This window comes from Enhydra lutris, unplaced genomic scaffold, assembly GCF_002288905.1.
Source record: "Enhydra lutris kenyoni isolate GAN:26980312 unplaced genomic scaffold, ASM228890v2 scaffoldscaffold10, whole genome shotgun sequence".
Taxonomy (NCBI): Eukaryota; Metazoa; Chordata; class Mammalia; order Carnivora; family Mustelidae; genus Enhydra; species Enhydra lutris.
In genome coordinates, this window is record NW_019154094.1 from 34,172,304 (window position 1) to 34,198,519 (window position 26,216).

Genomic DNA, 26,216 nt, shown 5'->3' on the forward strand with positions numbered 1-26,216 from the left:
GAAAATTGGACCAGGAACTAGCAATATCCTAGTCCTATTGATTAGTTATGATAAGCCCATGAATTTTCCTTTGAATAAATCAGACTCATGTTTTCCACCAAATTGACTTAATAATTGCATCGACTCTTTCATTCATTGTCTTCTAAGAGTTGGGAGACTCCAGTTGAAATTCCAAGTCAGCTAATAAGTAGCTTAGTATTTCTCTGATTTTAAGGAGCATGCAAATATCTAGAAATCTTTTTAAAATAAAAGATTTTGATTCAGAAGTTCTGGACTGAAGAGTCATGTTCTGTAATTCTTACAAGCATCCATATACTATAGTGCTGCTGATCCATGGACCAGGCCTTGAGTAAGGAAATAGGTAATCCTGGCTAATAATAATAAACACCATCCCTTCCCCTATGGACATCAGTTTTGTTTCTGAAATTCCACGTGTTAGTGAAATTATAAGGGAAGGAAAAAGAAAATAAGATAAAAACAGAAAGCGAGGCAAACCATAAGAGACTCCTAACTCTAGGGAACACACTGAGGGTTGCTGGAGAGGAGGTGGATGGAGGGAAGGCGTAACTGGGTGATGGGCGTTAAGGAGGACACTTGGGATATAATGAGCACTGAGTGTTCTTTGCCACTGATGAATTACTAAATACCTCTCCCGAAACTAACAATGCACTGTATGTTAATGAACTTGAATTTCAATAAAATCTAAAATAATAATAAAAATAATAAACACCAAACTTAAACCAGCGTAGCACTTTACAAACTTCAGCGCACTTGTTTGTAAATCAGTTTTTTAAAATCACTACAATGACCGAATGCTTCATTTATAGATAAAGAAACTGAGGTTTAAAAGACCTATAATTTATCTGTAATTCAATATCTAGCTAAAGCACAACTGAAAATTTAACCATATTTCTCCACTAACAGTGATTGTTCCACTTTACCCAGTGCTTCACATCACCTCTCTGGGCTATATTCACTTACTCATTCATTCATTCATTCACTCATTCATTCAAAATGAATTTATTTATGCCTCTCTATACATCAAGCACCATAATAGGGGCTAAGGATACAGCAGTGAATAAGGCAAAGGTCTTACTATGGTTTCTGACTTGAAAATTGAATGGCTCCTCCTAATAACAATATTCTATGATTATTTAAAGCTGTTCCATATTTACAAAATGTAATTATAGGATGAAGGCATTATCTTAGGCATCATTTTCTACCTACATAGACTCAAAATTAATAAATTAAATTTAGCTGATTATCACCTCCAAAGAAAATTTCCCACATTCTTTGTCTGATTGCAATCAAGCATGTCTGAACCTTCCTTCATTCTCCACTCACATCCATCCAATCAGTACCTAATTCTCCTTCTGAATTTTCTTCCTATGCTTTTTTTGTGGTCATCCTGACCGTAGTTGCCCTAGTTCCTGTTCTTCGCATCTCTTGTCCAGTCTAACAGCATCCAATAGCAGTTTCTGTAATGATGGAAATATTCTGTGTCTGTTCTGTCCAGTATGGCAGCCTCTTGCCACACGCAGCTAATGAGCACTTGAAAGGTAACTAAGGCAACTAGCAAACTGAAATTTAAATTTCAGTATATTTAGTTAAATTTAACTTAATAGCCACATATGCCTAGTAACCATCTCTTGGACAGCATTAATCTGGACTCTTGCCAGAGTTTCCTACTGGGTTTCACTGCCTTCCATCGTGGACTCAAATTCATTTCCTCACTCATTCATCAGTGTCATGTTTCTAAAATGCAAATCCAATGGTATCCCTTCCATGATTTAAGTCACTTAACCTAGCATAAAGTCTTTCCTTCATTCTTTTTAAGATTTTAAAAATTAATAATGGGAAAGGCAGAGGGAAAGAATTCCAAGCAGACTCCCAGCTGAGCATGGAGCCTGAAGTGGGGCTCAGTCTCTTGACCCTGAGATCATGACCTGAGCCAAAACGGAAGAATCTGAAACCATCAAGGTGATCCTAAATTCTTTGCTTCTAACAAGACTTACAGGGCTCTTTGTGACCTAGGCCCTTGCTGAATCCTCTAGCCCCCTTCTGACTCAGAATGAATGCCTGACCAGGTGGTATTACCTTTCTACATAGTCTCCTTTCTACATATGTATTGAACTCCTATATATCCTTGAAGAATCAGTGTGTGTCCATGAAAACCTTTCTTGGGGTGACTGGATGGCTCAGTTGGTTAAGCACCTATCTTGGGCTCAGGTCATGATCCCAGGGTCCTGGGATGGAATCCCACATCATGTTCCCTGCTCAACAGGGAGTCTGCGTCTCCCTCTCCCTCTTCTCCCCCCTGTTTATGCTCTCTCTCTCAAATAAATAAGTAAAATCTTACAAAAGAAAAGAAATGAAAACCTTTCTTGTTTCATCCCCACCCAGGACCTCTGCTATATGTTTTCAGAATATCCTACAGATACATATCTCCCCTCAGTTAACCACATTATCTAGTCTCTCTATTATTTATTGATGACGATGGTGGTGGGATTTTCCATTTTAACCAGATTGTGTGTTTCTTGAAGGCCAGGGACTATTTCTATTCATCTTTAGTGCCCAAGAACCTACCGTGATTGCTAAGGGCTCATAGGTACTGAATAAAGGGGAGATGGAAAGAAGAAGAGAATAAAGAAAGAAAGGAAGAATTAAACCAGTTAACATAAACATTTTCTTTTTAACCTTGGCTGTTCACTGTTTGGGAATTTCAGTTTTCTAGTTAATTTTATCTACTAACCATTGACAGCTAGTGTAAATCCTAGTTGGGCATATTTTTTGGATGGCTTCCCTACAAACAACTGATATTTTGAATTTAGTTTCAGTGGTACACCATTAAAGACATTATGTCTTCTCAACATAGCCAGGGAGGACAGGGAGAACCAGGCTCCCCACTGAGCAGGGAGCCCAACACAGGGCTCTATCCCACAACCCTGGGATCATGACCCATGCTGAAGGCAGATGCTTAACTGACTGAGCCACCCAGGTGTCCCTACAATCATGGACTTTTAAAACCAAGAAACAGTCCAGCTCCAACATGTTTTGGAGAAGGAAACTGTACAACTTGCTAATGATAAGTCAATAAAGGAGTGATGAATTAAGTCAAAACTTTTATGTACAGAGACTCATTCTAAAGTGAGTTAACTCTGGGAAGAAAGGTATTTTATTTTACAAATACTTCAGAAGAATTTATTTAAAAACAAACAACAAACAACAACAGTTTTGATGAGATTGGGCTTAAAACAAAAGTTGCAAAGTTGTGCCATGTTCTGTACTTCACATTGTGTCAGTTAAAAGTGGGGTGGGTCATCTGTCTTTGAACCATGACCATTTTCAGTTGAATGTTAGGGAAGTCTGCCTTATCTCAAAAGCCCATGCCTTTGGGCTTCTGTTCAGATGGTATCAGCTGGAACAAATAAGCTGAGATTGCATTTGCTGTTTTTCTGCACTAATCTCAAGAACAGTTCCAAAAATGGTTTGTCAGCAGCCGAACTGAGTGCAGAATCTGTGGGCATGTACATATTTCTCCTCACAAGAAAATCACTTTTTAAGTTTCTTGGAAGTTGATTACAATATGCTTTTTTTCCCCCTCCTCGAAAGTAAGATAAGTATCAGAATCTATCATTTTGTACTCTGGCATGTATTCCTAAATAGATAAAGAAGTGCATCAGCACTGAGAAAAATGTGGAGGGGCCAAGCAAAATGTATAGAGGATATAATCCCTCCAAAGAACTCTGTCGCATGTGGACAAACTGAGGTGAAGAACTGAGCAGTTATCCAGGGAATTTGTCTGGTTTGGGTCATGAACTTGACAGTTCGGATGTCCTCTTCCCAAATAATTTGTGCCTGATTTTTTCTGGAAAAGCTGAAATAGCACTAACAACAAAGTTTGAACTCTATAATTCTGTTACAAGGCACAAAAGGCTTTCAGTGAGAAGTCAGTAAAAGGGAAGCTAAACACTTGAATGTCTCATCCAGTCAAGATCACTGTGAACTCTCTTAATACCAGCCACTTCTCAGAACAGCTCCCCAGGAGTTCTGCCACCACCACCATAGAACAAACATATTTTAGTGCAACCTCTCTGAGTCATTACTGCACAATGTTTTGAGCACAAAGAGGAAAAGAACTCTGTTTCATGAGTTTATAGTCTGATGAGGTAGATAGGGAGTGGGCAGTAAGAATCAGCATAACTGTTTTTGTGCCAGTACCATGCTGTCTTGATGATGACAGCTTTGTAATAGAGCTTGAAGTCTGGAATTGTGATGCCACCGACTTTGGCTTTCTTTTTCAATATTCCTTTGGCTATTCGAGGTCTTTTCTGGTTCCATATAAATTTTAGGATTATTTGTTCCATTCCTTTGAAAAAAATGGATGGTACTTTGATAGGAATTGCATTAAATATGTAGATTGCTTTAGGTAGCATAGACATTTTCACAATATTTATTCTTCCAATCCAGGAGCATGGAACATTTTTCCATTTCTTTGTGTCTTCCTCAATTTCTTTCATGAGTACTTTATAGTTTTCTGTGCATAGATCAATGGAACAGAATAGAGAGCCCAGAAATAGACCCTCAACTCTATGGTCAACTAATCTTCGACAAAGCAGGAAAGAATGTCCAATGGAAAAAAGACAGCCTCTTCAATAAATGGTGTTGGGAAAATTGGACAGCCACATGCAGAAAAATGAAATTGGATCATTTCCTTACACCACACACGAAAATAGACTCAAAATGGATGAAGGACCTCAATGTGAGAAAGGAATCCATCAAAATCCTTGAGGAGAACACAGGCAGCAACCTCTTCGACCTCAGCCGCAGCAAAATCTTCCTAGGAACATCGCCAAAGGCAATGGAAGCAAGGGCAAAAATGAACTACTGGGATTTTATCAAGATCAAAAGCTTTTGCACAGCAAAGGAAACAGTTAACAAAACCAAAAGACAACTGACAGAATGGGAGAAGATATTTGAAAATGACATATCAGATAAAGGGCTAGTGTCCAAAATCTATAAAGAACTTAGCAAACTCAACACCCAAAGAACAAATAATCCAATCAAGAAATGGGCAGAAGACATGAACAGACATTTCTGCAAAGAAGACATCCAGATGGCCAACAGACACATGAAAAAGTGCTCCATATCACTCGGCATCAGGGAAATACAAATCAAAACCACAATGAGATATCACCTCACACCAGTCAGAATAGCTAAAATTACCAAGTCAGGAAATGACAGATGCTGGCGAGGATGCGGAGAAAGGGGAACCCTCCTACACAGTTGGTGGGAATGCAAGCTGGTGCAACCACTCTGGAAAACAGCATGGAGGTTCCTCAAAATGTTGAAAATAGAACTACCCTATGACCCAGCAATTGCACTGCTGGGTATTTACCCTAAAGATACAAATGTAGTGATCCGAAGCGGCACGTGCACCCGAATGTTTATAGCAGCAATGTCTACAATAGCCAAACTATGGAAAGAACCTAGATGTCCATCAACAGACGAATGGATAAAGAAGATGTGGTATATATACACAATGGAATACTATGCAGCCATCAAAAGAAATGAAATCTTGCCATTTGCGACGACGTGGATGGAACTAGAGGGTATCATGCTTAGTGAAATAAGTCAATCGGAGAAAGACAGCTTTCAAATGATCTCCCTGATATGAGTTAGAGGAGATGCAACATGGGGGATTAAGGGGGTAGGAGAAGAGTAAATGAAACAAGATGGGATTGGGAGGGAGACAAACCATAAGTGACTCTTAATCTCACAAAACAAACTGAGGGTTGATGGGGGGAGGGGGTTGGGAAAGGGGGGGTGGGGTTATGGACATTGGGGAGGGTATGTGCTATGGTGAGTGCTGTGAAGTGTGTAAACCTGGCGATTCACAGACCTGTACCCCTGGGGATAAAAATATATGTTTATAAAAAATAAAATTAAAAAAAAAATTCTAGAAAATGAAAAAAAAAAAAAAAAAAGAATCAGCATAACTACCCGTATTGACCTCCTCCATTTGGCATGTCACTAATTTGATGTATCATCTATTGACATGCACATACCTTTTCTCTCTGTACACCCTCTCACCAGTAGGACTGTATTTGTCACAACTTTTTGGATTATAGATGATAGAAACCCAACTTAAACTGGCTTACAGGGGATTTTTAAACAACTTCATTGCACTTATAATTTATATACCATAAAGTTTACCCATTTTAAATGTACACCTCAATGAGTTTTTAGTAAATTTACTGAGTTTTCAGCTATAACCATAACCTGGTTTTAGAGCATTTTCATCACCCTTCATGGGGCATTTGCCAACTGTTGAATCTGAAGATTCCAGAGTTTGTTCTGTGTACATTGGGAAATATCACTGAGACTTGTTTTCTCTTGGTTTCTTTCTCAGACAGGCTGTTCTCTGCTATGAATGACAGGTGACCCCTGGCAGATCATCTACCATTTTAGTAACTAGCAGAAAATGTTTACCTCTTTTTTGGTGTTTTGTTTTGTTTTGTTTTGTTTTGCTTTGTTTTTGCAAAGGTCTTAAGATGATAAGCCGAAAAGGTGATAATTTACTCTGATTGACCTAGAATAAGTGACATGCATACCCCTTGAACCAATCTCTTTAATCAAGATCATGTGATACTCTCATGGGCCCCACCTGCATCACATGAATTCCCCAATATCTAGATGTTGGTGCCATTACCATCCAAACTGTGTAGTCTGAGATTGGGGGCTCCCAAAGAAAAATCAGAATTATTAGGAATAATAGGGTGTTAGATAGACAATACAGTTGATGTCTCTCTACAGGAAAGCTGATCATAGCAATGTCGCTTCTTTCCTTTTGATTTTCCTTTTGTGGTTATCACAGTGCCTTTTCTATAGCCAGTGCTCAAGAAATATCCATAACCTGATTATGTTTGTGCTAAAACAGAGCAGACCAAAGTGAGGGAATCTGTGTTCACTTATTTTATTGTTTGGGAAGGCTACAAAAATTAGGAAGATGACTATAATATGCCTTAAAGGTGATGATTTCGAGCTTATTTTGAGAAGCAGCATGGGCACCTGATGGTCAGGAAAGGTCAGATGGGTGCTGGAATTTAAAAACAGGTTGCCTCTTAATCTCACAAAACAAACTGAGGGTTAATGGGGGGAGGGGGTTGGGGGGGTGGGATTATGGACATTGGGGAGGGTATGTGCTATGATGAGTGCTGTGAAGTGTGTAAACCTGGCGATTCACAGACCTGTACCCCTGGGGATAAAAAGATATTATATGTTTTAAAAAAATAAAACTTAAAAAAAAAAAAATAGAACTGCAAAAAAAAAAAATAAAAAAATAAAAAAAAAATAAAAAAAATAAAAACAGGTTGCAACCCAGACTCTTCCCCTGCATATGGTCTTTCTTATATATAGAAAATTGGCCTTTCTTAATGGCTTCTTTCTTTCTTTCTTTCTTTCTTTCTTCCTTTTTCAGAAAAATTACCCTAGTGAATGACCTGGAATTAATTCATGGGTGTAACATAAGCTGGCAGGGAAGCTAAGAATCATGTTGTAATTTTTTTAAGTTTTTATTTATTCTTTTAATTTCTTTTCAGTGTTCCAGAATTCATTGTTTAAGCACCACAACCAGTGCTCCATGTAATACGTGCCCTCCATAATACCCACTACCAGGCTCACCCAACCTCCCACCCCCTGCCCTCCAAAACCCTCAGATTGTTTTTCAGAGTCCACAGTCTCTCATGGTTTGTCTCCCCCTCCAATTTCTCCCAACTCCCTTCTCCTCTCCATCTCCCCATGTCCTCTGTGTTACTCCTTATGCTCCACAAATAAGCGAAACCATATGATAATTGATTCTATCTGCTTGACTTATTTCACTCAGCATAATCTCTTCCAGTCCCATCTATGTTGATACAGAAGTTGAGTATTCATCCTTTCTGATGGAGGCATAATACTCCATAGTATATATGGACCACATCTTCCTTATCCATTCATCCATTGAAGGGCATCTTGGTTCTTTCCACAGTTTGGGGACTGTAGCCATTGCTGCTATGAACATAGGAGTACAGATGGCCCTTCTTTTCACTACATCAGTATCTTTGGGGTAAATACCCAGTAGTACAATTGCAGGATCATAGAGAAGCTCAATTTTTAAATTCTTAAGGAATCTCCACACTGTTTTCCAAAGTGGCTGTACCAACTTGCATTCCCGCCAATAGTGGAAGAGGGTTGCCCTTTCTCCACATCCTCTCCAACACACGTTTTTTACTGTCTTGTTAATTTTGGCCATTCTAGCTGGTGTAAGGTGGTATCTCAATGTGGTTTTGATTTGAATCTCCCTGATGGCTAGTGATGATGAACATTTTTTCATGGGTCTGTTAGCCATTTGTATGTCTTCATTGGAGCAGTGTCTGTTCATGTCTTCTGCCCATTATTTGACATGACTATCTGTTTTGTGTGTGTTGAGTTTGAGGAGTTCTTTATAGATCGTGGATATCAGCCCTTTGTCTGTATTGTCATTTGTGAATATCTTCTCCCATTCTGTGGGTTGCCTCTTTGTTTTGCTGACTGTTTCCCTTTGCTGTGCAAAAGCTTTTGATCTTGATGAAGTCCCAAAAATTCATTTTCGCTTTTGTTTCCTTTGCCTTTGGAGACATATCTTGAAAGAAGTTGTTATGGCTGATGTCAAAGAGGTTCTCCTCTGCATATGTTCTCCTCTAGGATTCCGATGGATTCCTGCCTCACGTTGAGGTCTTTTATGCATTTCGAGTTTATCTTTGTGTATGGTGTAAAAAAACGGTCCAGTTTCATTCTTCTCACATAGCTGTGCAATTTTCCCAGCACCATTTATTGAAGAGACTGTCTTTTTTCCACTGTATATTTTTTCCTGCTTTGTTGAAGATTATTTGACCATAGAGTTGAGGGTCCATAGCTGGGCTCTTTACTCTGTTCCACTGGTCCATGTGTCTGTTTTTGTGCCAATACCATGCTGTCTTGGAGATCACAGCTTTGTAGTAAAGCTTGAAATCAGGTAACGTGATGCCCCCAGTTTTGTTTTTCTTTTTCAACATTTCCTTAGCAATTCGAGGCCTTTTCTGATTCCACACAAATTTTAGGATTGTTTGCTCCATCTCTCTAAAAAATGCCAGTGGAATTTTGATTGGAATGGCATTGAAAGTATAGATTGCTCTAGGCAGTATAGACATTTTAACAATGTTTATTCTTCCAATCCAGGAGCATGGAATGGTCTTCTATCTTTTTGTGTCTTCTTTAATTTCTTTCATGAGTGTTCTGTAGTTCCTTGAGTACAGATCCTTTACCTCTTTGGTTAGGTGTATTCCCAGGTATCTTATGGTTCTTGGTGCTATAGTAAATGGAATTGATTCTCTAATTTCCCTTTCTGTACATTGTTTGTGTGTAAGAAAGCAACTGATTTCTGTACATTGATTTTATATCCTTCCACATTACTGAATTGCTGAATGAGTTCTAGTAGTTTGGGGGTGGAGTCTTTGGGTTTTCCATATAAAGTATCATGTCATCTGCAAAGAGAGAGAGTTTGACTTCTTTATTGCCATCATGCTGTAATTTGTATTCACCAAACATTTTTCCCAAACTACATAAATCTTTACATATAACATAAAGACAATGAGGAATTCCAGAACCTTTGGAATAAATAATTCAGTAGTAGTGTATACCTTGGAGTATACTGCTTTTAGAAAGAAACAGAGTTTAAAATTGCAAAGGAACCAACTTATATTTTAAAAGCAAATTTTAGACTTAATTTCACAAATGGAAAATGGTTCATAGCAAATTTTAGCATCCATTGAAAATTTATTTTCCAGTGACTTTTAAAGTTTTCTTTCTTGACAAGGAACTTCAAGAATGGCAAGATATTTCTTTCTTAACTGCAGTGTGACTATTAAGATGCTGTAAAAACTTGCAAATTAGGTTGTAAATAGCAGCGATGAAAGCATTAACTCTCTTAGCCACATTTCCTAAAGTGCACTTTACATGATGCTAGGGATAGATATTAAAAAATAAACCTGAATGCTTATATAAAAAGTCCAGTTTCCTATTTTCCAAGCACAGTGGTATAATTTAGCTCTAATTTATGGCATACTTTGTAGGATTGCTGATTAATTATACAGACCTCCTGATGTTTTATATTCTTTTCAACTTTTTATCTTTCTGCTCTTTGCTACAAAGAGAATATCCATAAATCACTTATTACTAAGGTTACTTTAAAATAGTGAATTTGCTATTAGCATCCTTTTCTCATAGATCACTGAAACTTATAAGCATTCATAACCTCTCTGTTTCTTATTTTTGGACCTAACTCATAAACACACACACGCACACCCAAGCTCGCTCACTCCCAGGCACAACACTTGAAGCTTCTAATAGGCATCTTGTCTGACTTTAAGAGTCTAACCCAATGCAAACATGCCTAACAATTCTGCATTATTTGGCCTGAGATATTGGGCACATTGAGAAAGCAACAAAGTATGCTTTGTTGGGGGTAATATTAGCCAATCTAATTCTTTAAGTGATGAGAGGTCTTCAACTTGAATAATTCACTACTGTGAATTATTTGAAAATAACTGTGGCACATTTGGTTGCTTGAAATTATCAGTATTTCAGGATTACTATATTCTTTTCATCATTCCTTTGAGTTTAACATTTATACAAAACCTCTTTTACTAGATTCTCCAAGAAATGTGGTATGCTGATCATTAGGGAAGCATTTGCCAGAACTATTTTATATATGTACAAGACAAATATGCTCAGATATTATCCTGTCCTTTTTTTTTTTTTACTCTAAGTAGGTCATATTCACAGCCCTCTGTTCTCTTCAACACCCCCCACACATATCCTTATCAAACTCCCCTTATCACTGGCATATCTAAATTACTAGGTTCTGCCCCTCAACCAAGACACCTTTAATTATAAGAGCTTCCTGCTCCTTTCTTAAGCTCTTCACTTTTTCTGTCATCAACTTCCCCTTGGAATTAGGAAAAGGTCCTTGAAGATTTTGGCTATTAAATAGGAGAGGACACATATATCAATTCCTTAAATGTTTTGTCATCATGAGAATTATTTATTGAAACCCATTACCTGACTTTATAGTTCTTTTTAGATGGTTTGTCTGAAAAGAAAAAAGACTCTTCCTTGAAAAGAAATAGCTTTCTTTTTCATCTAGGGGGAAAAAATAGTACAACAACCAGGTCCCTGTCTACATTTTTCACATGACACTTGGTTGCGTATTTGTTGAGAGAAGAGAGGATTGCTACAAGGACTTGGCTTCATCATGGAAATTCTCTCCTGTATAAAATAGACCTGAAGGTACAAGCACATACAAATAATCCCAATGGAAGGGGGGAACCCCAAGTATTAACTTAAGCACATAGAGTCCTTTTGCCGAACTTTATAGAAAACAATAAATACAGCTTACACACCTTCATAAATCAAAATTTTGGTGACATCTATGTTTACTCCAGAACAGTGGTTTCTCTCTACAGTTTTGTGACATAGAGGGGCTTTAGGAGAACTGTAAACTTTAGGAAACAATGTGTGTACTTACATTTGGGGGAGATAATGTTATAATTTTCTTCTGATACTTAAAGAGATTTCTGACTTCCACCCACCCCACCCACCAAAAAAGGTTAGAAATCAGGATCGCTACCCTAAGAGGTATCCACCAGTGTCTCTAAAATTGTCAAGACTAAGTGTATTTTCATCCAGTAATCAACATATTTACTGTGTGCCTCTTTGTATATAAAGTACTGTATAAAATGATAAGGCAACAGAAAAAAGTATAAGACTGGGGCCCTGATGTCTGGAAATTCTCTGGATATTTGGGGTTATGGGATATTGGCAGTATATGATAAATGCCATGTGAATAGATCTGACAACTTCAAAATGTCATGAATTTGCAGTAATGGGACCTGCCCAACACAGTTTGATGTCCACTCAGTTCGATGGTCCACTTAGTCAAAATGTCATAAATTTACTTTATCTTGGGAACATGGTTGAAATAGGTATGTGTTTCATGACGAAGACTTGCATCTCTGTAAATACGCAGATGATCTTGGGCAGCACACAGTATACAGACATTAAATGGTAGTGAATCACATAGTTCTTTTTCATTGCTTCTGAGTACATCAAGGGGAAAGTCAATTTGGTCCTGGTATGTCTGAACACCTTTGAAACCCTGGGTAATATCACTTTCCCAAAGAAAAAGCAGGCTACTGGCTCAATATCCTGGCAGATAACTACATCCCACTAGAATGTAATATGTTAGGTATGTTTTTATCATATTTATTTCTATGGTTGGCATCTATGGCAAGGGATATTAGTTTCTATCTATACTAGCAATATGATGTTTTCTTTATTTTTTAAAAAGATTTTATTTATTTGAGAGGGAGAGAGAGAGCACAAGTGTGGGGGGGCAGAGGGAGAGGGAGAAGCAGGCTTCCCACTGAGCAGGAAGCCTGACATGGGGGCTCAGTCCCAGGACTTGGGGATCATGACCTGAGCCAAAGACAGATACTTAACCAACTGAGCCACCCAGGTGCCCCTGATGTTTCCTTTATTGAGTTACTTTAATTTTAAACTTTGAGCCACTTAAAATATTGTACTATTAATTATGATAATGATGAAGAAAATAATAATAAAAATGATCAGTGTGGCCAATATTGATAATGTGCTTACTATTTGCCACCACAAGTATAAATGCCTCACAGGTGTTTGGACATGTAACCCTCTCAGAAAAACTTACAAAATAGATGTATTATTATTATGCCCCTTATTTTAGAGACTAGGTAAACTGGAATCCGGAGAGGTTAAGAGACTTTCCTAAGTCACATGTCTAACAAATAGTGGAGCAAAGATGCAAGCTGTCTAGTAGTACATGCATGAGTAGAGCAGAAATTAGGAGCACACCAGGAAGTTTGGGAAGGCTTATATAAAATGACCACTAAAGTGACCCTGAGCCTTTATACTTCTGGCAAAGGCAGAAATAGTACGTGCAGGTGCTATACAAAGCAGGGAGGGTCTTTGAGAATTTTAGCTGGGCCCTGACAATAGTGTGCTATCACTGATGTAAAGGAAGAAGGTGATTCCACTTTGACTTCCTCACTTAGAAATGTTATAAAGTTCTGGGATGAGAAGTTGAAGCACACAAACCACAATCTTGCAATTCCTAAAGGGTCGAGAGTTGGGTACATGAGAAAATTACGTGTTTTTCTAGCATGGCCAATATTGCTATTTGTGTTGTAGAGACCTCCCCTGCTTACTAAATTACGTTATCTATATACTGGGCCCCCTTTCTAATTAATAATTAATATAATCTTCCAGGCATTTTAGTTACTTAGGGGTAAGGGAACCTGCGATGATTACAAACTTCAACTCATTTTTACACATTCTTTACTTTTACTTCTGTTTTTAGACATTAGTGTGAATACATATTTCTCAATATTAGAAAAAGCTATTTTGACAAGCTTAATTAGAAAGCAGAAAAAAAAAAAGCTAAAACAAAACAAAACCCAACTATCATAACCGAAAACCTAATGGCAAATTTAAGGAAAATCTCTTAGATAGGGTTATCATGGTTTTTGCTTTTTGTTTTCTTTCTTTGTTATACCCTTCAACAACACAGGGTGGCGTGGTAGGAAGTGTACAGGCTTTGATGTGAGAGCTGAGTTTGAAACTCCATTCTTTACTGACTATATTGACCTTGGACATTTCCTGATTTCATTTTTCTTATCTGAAAAATTGGGATAATAATGTTTCTCAGGATTGTTGTACAGTTTAACTGTGATAATAAGTACAAGCACCCAATAGTATATTCTAGGTGCTTGGTAAACTTCCTCAGCACCATGCCATTCCCAACACTCAACTTAGGTATTTACAGCCATCCCTCTGGTCTTTCAGTCTGCTTCTTTATTTCCAATTATTTCTAAAGACAGCTTTGCTTTGCTATTAAATTATTCTTTTACCTGCTCTTCTAGTATCCTAAGAGGTTGTTATATAAAACATTTTGAGTACCTTGGAGTTTAATAATAAGATTTTTTTCTCATTATACAAGTAATATTACTGATTATGATGCTTTGATAAAAACACATAGAGGTGTAGAGAGTAAAATATGGTATCGCTTTCCTGTCCCTACCCCATTCATCTTCACAATGCCCTACAGATTTATACTGAAATTAGCTCGGGTCATAAATTTTTGGAAGAAAGGAATCCTAAATCTTGTATTAATGGAGACACAGAGAGATCCTGTATAAATTAAAGGTAACAATTTAAGAAACAAATTTTAGACAAAAACATGTCCTTTATTTCTTTCTTCCCCAGGCATGGTGTTTTGGGTGGTTTTTGCTTACAGTGTCAATAAATAAAACCTCCAAGTTGTATCTGCCCAAGAAAACTATTTCCCACATCAATCCGTGCACTGTGTCCTGAACAGTAATTAAAATTAACTCCAGGATTAACTCTGAGATCTAAATACTCATCTCTACCTGGGAAGATCATCCCTTCCAGGTTATTTTTACAGAGTTGGCGCCTGGGTGGCTCAGTGGGTTAAAGCCTCTGCCTTCGGCTCGGGTCGTGATCCCAGGACCCTGGGATCTAGGCCCGCATCGGGCTCTCTGCTCAGCGGGGAGCCTGCGTCCTCCTCTCTCTCTGCCTGCCTCTCTGCCTACTTGTGATCTCTCTCTCTGTCAGATAAATAAATAAAATCTTTAAAACTCTTGTTCAGAGGAAGTTAGACTTGGATAAAATCAGGTTAAGCAAACACAAGTTTATTTTCTCTTTTGAACAGTGCTGGAGGCAAGGGCAGTAGGCTCTGAACTGCTGGCTGTTCTTCAAGCAGACTGAAACACACAGGTCGTTCCGTGGTTTATTAAACTCAGATCTTACGACAGAAAGCACATTATCTCTAAGGGAACTTTGTCACCAAGATGTCTGTTCAATAGCAGCGTCTGTTGCTGCCACAGAGACTACACAGAAGGATCAATGACAGGTTGGCCTGAAACTGCCCTTGAAGTAAGGAAGCATCTTCCCACTGACCTTCATTTAAATTCGTAATCTGAAACATCGTCTTTTCTCAAGATGGACAGAAAAGCCATCCTCTAGGGCTCTCGGTGGACTGTTTATAAACTGCACATTACCACAAAACAATCTATCTTTCTATCAATCAGGATAAACCCCTCTCTGCAATGAGGCTGAGAATTTCCATGTCTCTTAAAATTCAGAAGTAAACTTAAGCAAATCCCTATTAAAAGTTGTATCGGTCAGGGTTCTCCTGAGAAACAGAACCAATAGGATATATAAGGAAAGACTTGTTCTAGGAATTGGCTCACACAACTCTGGGGGCCCAGAAGTCCCATGACTTGCTGTCTGCAAGCTGAAGATCCGGAAAAGCCAGTGTTAGGATTTAGAGTGATTCCCAAGCCCTGTGAGCCAGGGACACAGAGGAGTCCAAAGGTCCGAGAACCAGGAGCGCTGATACACAGAGCCAAAGCTGAAAGGTATTCTAGCTCAGAGAAAGCAAATTCAACTTCCTCCTCTTTCATTCTCTTCAAGCCCTCAAAGGACCGGTTGATACTGTCTGCATTGGCGAGGGCCATCTTTTAGTCTACCAACTCCAATGCTAAGGTCTTTCAGCAACACCTTCAAGGCTCAGAGAAATAATGCTTTACCATCTATTTGATCATCCTTTAGCCCAGTCAAGCTGACACATAAAATTAACAATTACACAAAGCGAAAATGCCTTTGAATTTTATTAAAATAGGTAGCCTAATTCAAACCAAAACAAGTAGTTTGGTTTTTGTTGTTGTTGTTGTTATTGTTGTTATTTTGTTTTTGGTTTTGTTTTTGTTTTTTTCATTAAGAGTGAAGTTTTTTGGGTTTTTTTTGTGTTTTGTTCTTGTTTTTGGTTTTTAGGGGTTTTTTGCTATTATCTAGAGCACACCAATGCCAGTTCATCTTCTAGGCTTTTCTTAGTTTTCACTTGGCACAAAGCCAGGAATAACTCTACCAAGTCCAAAAGTCTTCACCTCTGTTGGTCACAGGCTAATTCTCCAGTTTATAGGTTGAATATACAAATCTTTATCTCTGTCTCTTCATTGCTACTACTTCACTCCTTCAAAGTTTCGACTCTTTCATGGGTGTTACATTCTAAAACAGTGTTGTATTGCTGTTTTCTGAAGGACAAGTAAAGACACTGCCTCTCTCACAAACAGTTTAGCCTCCATAAAGAACTACTTACCAAACCATATGTTCCTAGCCCTGTACTGGCTCATAAGGTAGAGGGACCCCTGGTTTAGGGATGTCTAACTTCATTGCCCTGATTCTAGTACCTTGCTGGTGGCCCCTGGGGTCTGGAGTCCTGTGACATCTCTATCACACTGCCAGTTTGCTTGAGGTGAGAAGTAACAGTACTCTTATTAACCATGTCTGAAATTTTATAATATATTTTAGCCCTCCAGGAGTGTTAACTTCTTTTGTAATCAGTAAGTCTATGCTTTTATGTTAGGCTTTTAAATGGCAAACATGGGATGCCTGGGTGACTCAGCAGGTTAAGCCTCTGCCTTCAGCTCAGGTCATGATCCTGGGGTCCTTGGGATTGAGTCCCACATTGTGGGGGGAGGGTCCCTGCTCATCGGGGAGCCTGCTTCTTCCTCTGTCTGCCCCTCCCCCCTGCTTGTGCTCTGACAAATAAATAAAATCTTTAAAAATAGTTATTTAAATGGCAAATATGTTTTCTGGTACTCATCATGTATAAGAGAAAGAAGTCTGTTCTGACCCCTTGAGATTTTTTTTTAATTATACAAGATTTTAAATGATTTATATTTACCTAATCTAACACTATTAAAGATGATTTAAAAGTTAACGGTTTGAAACTTCCATTATTTGTTTGTTCAAAGTTTTTAATCCATAATACCCACCTTTGCAGAAGGAGAGAGATGTACTTTCAGGAGTTTTAAGTATAAGGAAAGCATTTCCAGACAAGTGAGGATGCACTACGTTTCTCACCAGTAGTTGGGCTTCCGCGCAGAACTGCTCACAGAATCATAGGTCGTCATTTGGGGATAACCCTTCTCTTTAGGGTGATAGAATATTGTGGACTTGACAGCTTCTGTCATCTGTTACGAAAGCCCCAAAAAGGAAAGATCAGCATTTTAAAAGGTCCAGTGTCCCCAGACTGGTTTTGATTAATAGGACTAACAAGGTCAGCTCTTCAATGGCTATAACCCAGAGCCTCATATTAAGAAAGAAAGATTCAATTTATCTCATAATTCCAGATAGGTTCCTATCCTCTATGGATCTGAAATCTTTAAATGAAGTGGAGGAACAACGGTTCTCTATGCAATGGACAATTTACTATGTTGTGAATTAGATGACCTTTTTTTCATGTAGGGAAAATTAAGTCCTATGTCACACCTTTATTTTTACTACTTGCTGCTTTATCATTTTTGACTTTTCTCTGATACTACCAATGATTTAAAAAGAGCCTACAGGTACGTCAGGGCTAACCTGTTCTAAGCCAGGAACAGATTTACATTTTCAATTCCTTTTATCTAACTTGATCACTATTCATGAGTATTAGAAGGAGCTCAAAGTTCAATATCAATCTAAAAGCTACAGGTCAGCCAGTAGTCTGAAATGGGAAAACTAAAATGAAATGGAAACTTTGAAGTCTCACCAAGAAAACAACGTGAAAATACAACTATCCTTGAACTGAATTCAAGAACTGTATTCACAGGGAAAAAAATGAATGTAGAAGTATTAGTTGAAAAACTTTTTCTAAGTTGGGATAGACTCCAACTGAAAGGAAGCAAGTATCTAAATATTTTGTGTTGAGTTATGTTTCAAAAGTTTCTTGAGTTAGTGGAAATTAGCCCTCCAAGGTTAAATGCTAATTTTATACTAATTTCCCAATTATAAAAATCCCATAAATTCAAAGCAGCAAGTGACTGTAACTTAGCCCTTTTTCTGTAGAAATAAACAGTCAAAGGTATATGGCACAGCTGTGTATAAAGGAAAATCAGGTCAATTTTTTCAGACTCAGAAACCCATATTCCTCCGTAGTTGAGTTAATCAGTCTTTTAGCAACAAGTTCTGTAGAGGTAGCCCTCAAAGAATGATCTGAAGAACTCATCTCTCCTCTCCGCTTTCACTACCCCTATCTCCTGAACAAGTTCACCAGTTTCCCTAGATACTGGGCTCTTCCAATTACAAGGGATTAAAACCAAATTTCTCATGTCTTAAATGACTGCATTATGTAACTGAAGCATGCGAAGGAAGCTGTTGGCTTAGCTGTGGACAGAAACAGGGTCTCAAAGAGCTCTTACGTTCTCTCCTCTCTCTCTGTCTCTTGGGCTCTGCCTATCTTTGGTTGGTTTCTTTAAGGCATGCTTTCTATGACAGGTAAGATGACTGCTAACAGTTCTAGATTTCCATCTCTAAATGTAGTAATAAATAGAAAGAGACTGTTTCCTCAAATAGCTCCTGGTTTTGGTAGCATGTCTGTCCTTAAACCAATCACTGCAGACAGGGAAATAAGATCTCCTGATAGGCCAGGTCTTGGACCTTGCCTTTCTTTATTCTGTGAAGCAGACTCCCCACTGGCAAAACTAAGTCCCTTCAAGTATGCATTTGTAGAAATGTATGCATTATGGTATATAACACACTGACATCACTTCTAGGTATGCAGTTATCTAAGATCCTCCTGATTTATATAGGCCTAGTGGACAGGAGGTATTTAGTAGATATCTATGAGTAAGTCCAATTTTTCATCCCCCTCTGTAACTACTTGATGTTACCCATATGCTTCATTAAGCATAATAATATGTCACAGGATTTCAGAATATAAAACTACTTGGTAGTAGTCTTAACCTTAACAGAATCCTTTATTAATATCTGAAATAATAGATTTAGGAAGGTACAGAACTTCAGTTAATAGAATTATTTCGCTAATGCACTTACATCCTGCATTTCATGTGCGAGACACTGGTCTCAGCAGTGCACGCCTTTACAACACCTTGTGAGGTAGAGTTACTTTTATTATTCCATTATCTCAAGTAAGGAAATTTACAAAGATGTTAATCATACAGCTCATAAGTGGCACGAGTTGATTTGCGCCTGGATAGTATAGTTTTAGAGTTTATGGGGTTTTTTTTCTTAAGATTCATTTATTTTTTTCAGAAAGACAGCACGAGAGCAGGGGGAGGGAGTGACAGAGAGGGAGTCTTTCTTTTTTTCTTTTTAAGATTTTATTTATTTGTCAGAGAGAGAGAGCACAAACAGACAGAGCGGCAGGCAGAGGCAGAGAGCGAAGTAGGCTCCCCGCCGATCAAGGAGCCGGATGTGGGACTCTATCCCAGGACCCGGGGATCACGACCTGAGCCAAAGGCAGTGGCTTAACGAACTGAGCCACCCAGGTGTCCCAGAGAGGGAGAGTCTTAAGCAGACTCCACACCCGGTGTGGAGTCCAACAAGGAGCTCTATTTCATAATCCTGAGATGATGACCTGAGCTGAAACCAAGAGTTGGACACCCAACCAACTGAGCCACCCAGGCACCCCCAGAGTTTATGTTCTTAATCAGTATGTTATACTGCTTGGATAAGAAACTGGTTGAATTTTATAAAATTCCATGTTATACTCACATTTGGGTTATACCTAGGAAAAATAAACAGAGCAATATAATGCAATTTAATGACCGCTACCAAAAATGACCCCTTCTACAGATCATCTTCCTCACTCATCTTTTCCAGTGTCTAGAATTCAAGCCTTGGAGGCCTAGCTCTTATCTCTTTGCTTTAAAAAAAAAAGGGGGGTGGGGAGATTAAAACACTTAACCAAAGTCAGGCACTGAAATCTTAAAAATCAGTAGTACAGCAATTTGTAAAATTACCTTGTCATTTCACAAAGCTTAAAGGAGATTGGATAAGGAAGCTTTGTGGGTAAGAGGCAAAGAGAGCCTTGAGAGAGATTGTGCAGAGCTAGCTGGGTCTCACAGCTGGATAGCAACAATATGCCGGGTGTCTTTTGTGCAATGTATACACCATCATTAAGGATGCAGGGGTGGGAATGACAGTAGGAAGTGAGAAAAAATATTTAAACACCACTTTACAATTAAGAGAACATTTCAAATATCTTATCTCATTGCGGAAGATAATCATGATGGTAACCACCGAGATTAAAAGAATAAAAACTGCCCTTGACCAGTAGCTCTCTGCTGGGGATGATTTTTGCCCCCAGGGAACATTTGGCCATATTTGGAGATATCTTTGATTGCCACAGCTTGGGAAGAAAGGCGGAGCGAATGGAGTCCAGTCCACTGGGGACAGAGATGCTGCTAAATGTTCTCAGAGGACAAAGAATTCTATGGTCCAAAATGTCAGTAGTGCCAAGGCTGAGAAGCCCTGCCTTAGGGCATAAGTAAATAGGGCAGGTCATACACTTAGCAAGTATCAGAGTCAAGGCTAATACCAGGTCATCCAATGACAAATCCTTTACTTGTTTCCTTATTCATACCCTGTTGTCATTAAACAGTATGATACAGTCAATGGCTTTAAGTGTTGGAAATTACAGTACCACTTTAATGGTACAAACTATTAATAGGCCTTTGTGCTTTGAAAGACTCAGCTCACCTCTCAGTGTTTAATATGCCTCAAATCTATGTTACCTCACGGAAAACAACTCCATATATAAAAAAGAAATGTTATCTTCCTTATTGAGTTCTCATATGCCAGCATTTTACAATTGCCAGAGAATTATTTTATAAATAGGAATATGATTAACTCCTCTGAAGTTATTTTTGTAATTATTGAGAGAATTAGGATTTAATCACCACACAATTTTTATCAGTACATCTGCTCTTGGGCTAATAGGGTATCATATGGTCTTTACTGAGCAACTGTTATGTGTGTATTATGGTGTGAATGAACAAAGGACCTCCTTGTCTGCATCTTATATACTGATTTGGGAGGACTAGGTTAATTCGTGTATTGACTTCAGATTGTCAAATGTAATAGTTGGAGTGCAAAAAGTGGGCTAATTTAATTACTATATTAAGGGAAATTATGTTCAGAGAATGTTGTCCAATTTTTCCCATATGCACAAATAACTAAATAAGAGGACACAGTTTTAAAAGATGACATAATCACAACACCAAAACTACTACCTAATAAATACCAGGAATTGTGCTAGAAATCTCACTGACATTATCTTACCTAATTCTTCCTAACAAAGTACCCAATTGGGATTGTTAGCTCTGTTTTATAAATGAGGAAACTGAAACTTGGAAAGTTAAGCCAACTGCCTCTGATCACACGGTTGGAGCTGGCAGAACTGGAATCTGAATACCCATCCTTCTGATTCCAATATCCTTTGTAGAGTTCTTATAACTTCACACCTTCTCATCAGCCTGAGTCAAAGAACCTGGAATGAATCATCAGGAAATCCGTAGCTTCGCCATCCCAAAGAGCCTTCGTGAAAAGTGTATACAGCATTTGCAAACCGGTATATTTAAATCTTCACCTGTGGTTTTAAAATGATTAGTCAAAAAATCTATTAAGTGAAGCTGTGACCACAGAGACCACTTGTTTCAAATATTTATCAAAGACTCTTAAGGCTATCACTAGTGCTCAGTGGCTTAGCCATTCTGAATTCACTAGTGCTCAGTGGCTTAGCCATTCTGAATTCCTGTAACATATTATTGATTTTTCTCTTAGGATATTTATTTATTTACTTGTCCACTCTGCTACGTGTCATCCTAGGTACTAGTTCCTGGAGATTAAGTCATAAGATAAACATGGTCTGTGGGGGCGCCTGGGTGGCTCAGTGGGTTAAAGCCTCTGCCTTTGGCTCAGGTCATGATCTCAGGGTCCTGGGATCGAGTCCCGCATCAGGCTCTCTGCTCAGCAGGGAGCCTGCCTCCTCCTCCTGTCTCTCTCTGCCTGCCTCTCTGCCTACTTGTGATCTGTCAAATAAATAAAAAAAAAAATCTTAAAAAAAAACAAAAACAAAAAACATGGTCTGTGGCCTCCGAAAAGCTCATATGCCACGTGGCAAGTAAGACAGCTAACAAGTAAACAAAACTTCTAGGTTGTGTTTGATAGGAAAAAAGCAAAGTGGCTGCCAGAAAAGAGAATAACAAATTAAAATATCCACTTTAGAAATATGAGCCATAAGAAAAGCGCCACCTCCAAGGTAAGGTGCTGAGAGGGTGAGAAAGTGGTAGCTAGGTCCTGATACCGTGGCAGGCAGAAGAACAGATAGAAAGGCCCTGAGGTGGGAAAGGGTTCCAGACACTGCAGGGACTTGCAGAAGGCCTGTGTAATTATAGTTCATTGAAAGGTAAAAAGAAGAGAATGAAATAAATAGGCAAGAGAAAGGCAAAGGCCAGATCCATCAGGCCTTGTAGGTTCTAGAACAGAATTTACTGATGGCAGTGGGGTGCAAAGAAGGATCTTTAAGACTGAGCAGTGATGTAATCTGATCTAGCTTTTAAAAAGATCATCTGACCACTGACCAAAGAATGTATTTGAGGCACGAGAGTAAAAATAGGCATATCATTTAAGAGGCTGGTGATAGGCCAGGTGAGAACAGGGGAGCAGAAGAGATAGAAAGAAGTAGGTAAATTTGAAGGATATAGTAGAGGTTCGGTAGACAGTAATCTTAAATGAGCCATCTGTGTCCATTTTTTTATTTCTCTAGCTGGTGTCCCAGCCAGGCTGCATGAACTACTCAACTCTGTACTGCTATGTCTTAGGTCATGTTGAAGATAGGGTTCTCTAGAATCCTCCCTGTTCCAGTTTTGTGCCTATCAGTACAAGTGTTTCCATCCCAGGTAGTAGAGATTTGTTCCTAATTATGGACCCTAAGATGCGCCATCCACCTTTGCTGTTCTGCCAAACTCATACCATGTTGTGGGATTTTTTTTTTTTAAATTCACTTCTCGCATCTCATTAAAAATGTATGATATATGTCAGAAATAAATATAGTTAATAACTCATTTAATTTAAGCCACCATTTAGAAGAAAACTTTTTTTAAAGATTATTTATTTATTTATTTATTTGACAGAGATGGTGGAGGGAGAAGGAGAGCACAAGCAAGGGGAGCAGCAGGCAGAGGGAGAAGCAGGCTCCAATCAAGAGATTTTTTTTTTCTTATACCTCAGCAGTGTTAAGACTAATGGTGATCAACAATGAGCCTTCTCTATGCATAATGTGGTGGGAACCACCAAAGACAGAGAATGGTTACAACCTATCTAGTATTTCCAAAATTTATGCCAACAGAATGTTGAGACCACTTTAGTAAGAAAAGTGTTGAAAGTCCTAAATATGTCATGTGTCTTAATTATATTTATGAGTATGTAGACAAACACCCTGAACAAAGATGAGACTGTCAAGCGATCTAGCCGTGATTTATAGTTTAAAAGATGACGGAATGACAGACATCATTTTCAGTTAGTCATATGAGATAAACCTACCGTTTTGGTTTATTTGTTTTAATTTCAGAATTACCATTTCTGAAGATGGAAGCCTCAAAATTGTCAATGTGACGAAATCAGATGCTGGAAGTTACACCTGTATAGCCACTAACCATTTTGGAACTGCTAGCAGCACTGGAAACCTAGTAGTAAAAGGTAATGACTAACGCAGAGCACACGTACATTGGTATACCTGCCCTCCTTTCTAGTAATGCGATCTATAGAAGTCGCATCCTTCATATTAATAGGTACAGATATCACTGTGTTGCTAAATTAATACATCATGCCGAACATGACATGATTAAGGATTCTTAGAGAACTGTTGGTAACGAACATGATTGAAAGGCTATCTTATTTCAGAATCATCCAATACAATTTTGAGAATTACAGCCATTGTATCTATTATACTGTTGTAACTAATGTTATCTTCAATCCTTTAATTAAATTTCTTTCAAGTCTCTGTAGATTTGAAATTCATGTCTAGGAACACTGTGCTAACAAATTAAAAACCCATGACTTGAATACTATTTTTAGCAAACATTGTTTAAACGATGACATTGGCTATTTTTAAAAGAGCTGCCCTGGTTATTCAGAGAGATGGGTATGGATTATTACACCAGTAAAGGGATTTGATCATCTCTGTGCTTTTCGTTAGTCACCCTGCCAACCCTCTCTGTCTTAAGGAAATAAAATTTTCCACATACCTTAGTCTGGGTGCTTTATACTATATGACAGAAATTCCTTTATTGCTCTTAGCACAGCACATGATATGAGTCTGTTCTAACACCAGGTTGATGGGATGGGCTGAGAGCACTAAAATGCAAGGGATGAGATTTTAATTTACATTTTATTTGCATTTCTATTACTTTCTGTCTTGAGGAGTTGTAGAGTTTTTGAGTTGAAGGGATCTTGGCAATGAGTGATCTGACTGAGGAAGATAAGACTCAGGTTGGTGACATTCTCAAGGTCACCAGTAGTAGAAGACAGATGTTAACCCAGGAATCCTGATTGTGCATTCTGCTTGGTTGGTTCTGTTTACTGTACCAGGAAATCTGGTTAATTCAGCTGTTCTTTTTATAATAGATTTATACAAAATAGATATTTTTCTATAACCGATATAGATGACCACATCATATTATTTCCTTCTTGCCCATTTATTTGTAGCTCTCCCTCTGAAATAAGAAAACCTAAGAAAAACAAAAATATCTATTTTATCTATCCCAATTTTATTTTAAAGAAGAAGCTAAAAATTACCTCATTGCATATTATGGGGTCATTGGAAGGTGGAAAAATACTATCATTTGGATAAGACTTTTTATTATAAACAACATCTATGCATGTAAGAAAACTGGAAGGCCAAGAGTTAGAAGTAAATTTGTATTTAGATTCACTCCACTACCTCAGTCAGTTAATGAATCAGTCAGAGCAATACCATGGGCATAGGACTATGTGTTCACTCTATCTCACAGTGCAGAGGGAAAAAGAAGTTCAATAGTATTTGTAAATCAAAATTTCAGCTAGAGTTCTTTGCTAATGTGTGGCTTTCTCGGCTGCAAAAGGAAACAGTGATCAGCTAGGATCAGGAGGAATCCCAAGGTTTCACAGTTGGTTAATGGCAAAGCTGGTACCGAATTATAGATTATTTGCTAGTTATGGAGATAAAAGAGAACACTAGGCAGCAATCTTAGGTGCTGATCAAGAGACTGAGCGTGAGGCAGAAAGATCCGGCTTGAATCTCATTTCTGTCACTTACTAGCTCTGTGACCTTGGACTAGACAATTTACCCGTGTGGGGATAATAGTATGCCAACTGTTTGGGGGTGTTTTGAGGACTGTGCTAATCCACCATAAGTGCTTAACATAGTGCCTGGCACTTAGGAAATAGTAGTAGTTTTTTTGTTGTAGTTGTTTGTATTTTAATAAAATGGCTAAACATATATTCTAAATCTTACTGAAATGAACATTTATGAAGTTACCATCGCCGACCTATTAGAGTAGCGAAAAGAAGTGAGCCTGCCACGAAAAAAAAATAAAAGCCCAAGAGTGTGAAAGATTATAAACACCTAAGCCTAAAAACCATTTTTTGCTGTTCCGTATTGCGGACAGTGAGGTATTTTTGCATGTAGTTACAAGTTACATCCTGTGTTTGATCAGCCTCCTTCTCGTAAGGATTTCCTTAGTTCTCAAGATGGAGGACAGAGGGAGCTCCTAGGTAGCTCGGTCGGTTAAGCAGCTAACTCTTGATTTCAGCTCAGGTCATGATCTTAGGGATGTGGGATCAAGACCCATGTAGGACTCTGCACTAAGCTGAGTGCTCTGTGCTGAGCTGAGCATGGAGCCTGCTTGGAGTTCTCTCTCTCCTCTCTGTCCACCCCCCCACCCCCCACTTTGTGCATGCGCTCTCTCTCTCTCTCTCCCTCAATCAATCAATCAATCAATTCATTCTTTGAAAAGATAGTGGACAGAAAGGAATATCCTCTGATTCCCATCAGAGTTCATATCCCAGCAATATGGGCAGCCTGGGGACCAACTATCCAGATGAGTCTCTGCTGCTTGTCTTGTACTGAATGATGGCGCAAAACTTGCCATACATCAATAATGAAATATGCAGTGGTCACCCCATGTTTTAGGTGAATATAAATGTTGCTGAGGTAGGGACTTTTAACTATTTTAAGAAATTAAAATACTTTATTTCTAGATTTCTAGTGAAATGTA

The 26,216-nt window shown here is 38.4% G+C and overlaps 1 protein-coding gene across 1 annotated transcript in view; it reads left to right on the forward strand.

The window, feature by feature from the left end:
* The window catches only part of LOC111144035 (contactin 4), a 704,266-nt gene that overhangs the window by 606,889 nt on the left and 71,161 nt on the right, over positions 1–26,216 (forward strand). The window contains exon 12 of the mRNA XM_022498106.1: positions 23,531–23,658. Within this exon, the coding sequence (XP_022353814.1) occupies positions 23,531–23,658 (128 nt within the window). The remainder of the gene's footprint in view (positions 1–23,530; positions 23,659–26,216) is intronic.